Consider the following 2,613-nt stretch of genomic DNA (forward strand, 5'->3'; position numbering starts at 1 on the left):
GAGAAACATGTCCTCAACTGGCAGCTTCATTATATAGTATCCGTAAAACACCAGTCTTAAACAACATTTTCTTTCAAAAATAAGGACATTTCTAAGTGACCCCAAACTTTACCACAGCAATCAATCAAATGCTATTTTGCATGTGAATTTCATGGGATGCATTCGCTCCTTTATTTATATTTGTGTTAGTTGTGCACTAACAGTATTCAGAGTGTGGCTTTAAAATCGAGATGGTTGTCTCAAACAGAATAAGTTTGTGGCCATTGGCTTCCACTCGATCCACAAAATTCCATAGGCATTTATAATGCATAAACTTCCCATTTATATGGCATTTATTTCCACATCAAGCTTAGAAGTAACAACAGATAACAAAATACGTTTTTAAAGGATGCAAAAACATCGAGGAAAAAATGTGTTAAGTGTATGAAGTCTTTTCTGAAATTGTCTTTCCAGGTAGGCGATTCTGTTGCTCGTTCCCTGTACCAGTAGTTACCAGACTTGACAACTTTTGATTATATCTTTCATGGCCTTTATTGCTTCTATGGAACTGTCCTTGAGTGCCAATCCCAGTAGAACAGGCCTGTTGCTTGCCTCTTGTGACACAAATGTTGCCAAGTTTTTGGCACAGACGTGTGTCAAAGCCTGCAGAGAGGAATAAAACAAGACCGTGTGTGAGGAAGAGTGTGGGCAGCCACATACATACTCATAGTAGTCAATTACGGTAATACAATGCTACTAATATTATGAAAAATTCCAGTGGTGTCTAGCTGCTTACCTCTTCTTTTCCCAGCAACACTTTGGTGGTGAACATGGGAGTGCTGATATCACCTGATCTGGAGTCAGGTGTGACTGATACTAAAGTGCCAATCTTTCCATACTGTGTGAGAACTATAAATATGTAGTTAGTGAATTCTGTGCAAACAACCTGTGTGGATATTCCATTGATTGATTTCTCGGTCTGCTTTGATCTGATGAGAGGCTGAGTTGACATGGTTTTCTTTCTGTCCTGAAACAAAAAAAAAGACATGTAAGTAACACATTGAGAAAAGTAAACATTACGGCACATGATTATTCTATTGCAAAATAAACCTCATTTTCAAAGAGTATTCTCAAGCATATATCGCTAGCATTAAGTCAAAATACAGCATAATGAAAGTACAAGAGCATTTTGACCAAGCTTTAATTCGACAACTTTGACCAACCTCTTTATTACAACAACCAGAATCTCAGACATGTTTGGGGTTAGATAACCTTCTACTGGGCTAATGCAGGCTGAAGAGCCAAAGTCTCGCCCTGCTGCTGTGGCATTTCATATCGGCAAGCAGAACTAGGATATTCCGAGGCCGCACTGCCATCCATGTCAGGCTGCTGCTATAGCTACGCTTGTTCGAAAAAATAGTCAGATACCGATAGATTTTCTAAATAGTGGTGAAGTATTTCTCGCCGTGTGCCTGTTAGGATCCGTTTGCCGTGAACTTCAATACTAACCTTTATTGAAGGCTGTTAATTATAAACATTGATATCGTCTGCAGTTTCAGTTTCTCAAGCGTCCCTCTCTAAATTTCGCACATGCGCACTGCCACTGAAGAATGAAATGACGCTGCAGGTCCTGTCGCTTCTAAGGGCAGATCTGAGATCAGCCATATTGAGCCTGTGTGTATTGGTTTTTACAGTTGTAAACACAATCATGATTGTGATAAAAAAATATGTTGGATGTGTCTAAACTGAAGGTATGGCAATGGCATATTCCATCTTCGGAGTATGAATTCTAGTCTGGGTATCAGTCTGTTTCCACTCATTGTCAAACTGCATATTGAACGTTGAAACTACCGAAAAGCCAGGCTCTTTGGCATATGAAACGGAGCACAAGGAGTGGGAACTGTGATAATTACCTATATTCAAAGGGCGAGAAATGCTATAGAGACGCAGGTGCAACTGTGGGTTTACCCGTTTTCCTACTGAAAGTTCAGAAAATAGTTCATTTTGTGTGTTAAAGTAGGCACATTTACATTGAACCAGCATAGCATATTGTTTTCGGTTTAGGCCGCACTACACCACAATGTTTAGAAGGTCATCTCGAATGCTCCTCTTGTGGCAGGGAAAGGAAAAGTAGCCTACGGTCACTGTCCAAACACTTTTTTTAAATTCATAATACAAAAATCTACTTACATTGCTACATCAAACATGTCTAACAAAACAAAACACAGGTATTAACAAGAAAATACTCAAACATACAAAAATTTTAATTAAATAATACAAAAAATAAACAGTTTTAGTGCAATTGTATTCACTCTGAAAATATCTTATTATAATGATTCAGGAAGATGTTATTCTTGTTGTTATTCACTAGGGTTAATGTCTTAATAAGATAATTAAATTCAGCTCTCAAATTAAGTGGACACTTCTGATAACGTTTCATGACGTCTGACGAGTATACACTTGCAGGGTGAGGGAGGAAGGAATGATTTTTAAATGGACCACCCTTGGCTGGAAATTCGTCACTCATTCATCCCACGATGATTGTGTTTTCAGCAACCGGTAGCTTGTGGGTGCTTTATATGCGCTAGAGTCAATGATGAGTGCATGCCTACTTATATTAAATATATAATTATT

General features: G+C 38.3%; 1 protein-coding gene across 2 annotated transcripts; it reads right to left on the reverse strand.

The window, feature by feature from the left end:
- Positions 1–298: 298 nt before the first annotated feature.
- On the reverse strand, positions 299–1,615 carry LOC139578287 (proteasome assembly chaperone 3-like). Of its 2 annotated transcripts, none has more exons than XM_071405694.1 (3): positions 1,489–1,615; positions 776–1,006; positions 299–642 (listed from the first exon to the last, which is right to left on the reverse strand). In XM_071405694.1, the coding sequence occupies exons 2-3, from the start codon at positions 989–991 to the stop codon at positions 490–492; spliced, it is 369 nt and encodes a 122-aa protein (XP_071261795.1). In that variant the 5' UTR covers positions 992–1,006; positions 1,489–1,615; the 3' UTR covers positions 299–489. The 2 variants fall into 2 exon arrangements, with proteins under 2 accessions (XP_071261795.1, XP_071261802.1); XM_071405701.1 differs by lacking the exon at positions 1,489–1,615 and adding an exon at positions 1,203–1,461.
- Positions 1,616–2,613: the final 998 nt, after the last annotated feature.

The sequence above is a fragment of the Salvelinus alpinus genome, chromosome 1, assembly GCF_045679555.1.
Source record: "Salvelinus alpinus chromosome 1, SLU_Salpinus.1, whole genome shotgun sequence".
In the NCBI taxonomy this organism is placed as follows: domain Eukaryota; kingdom Metazoa; phylum Chordata; class Actinopteri; order Salmoniformes; family Salmonidae; genus Salvelinus; species Salvelinus alpinus.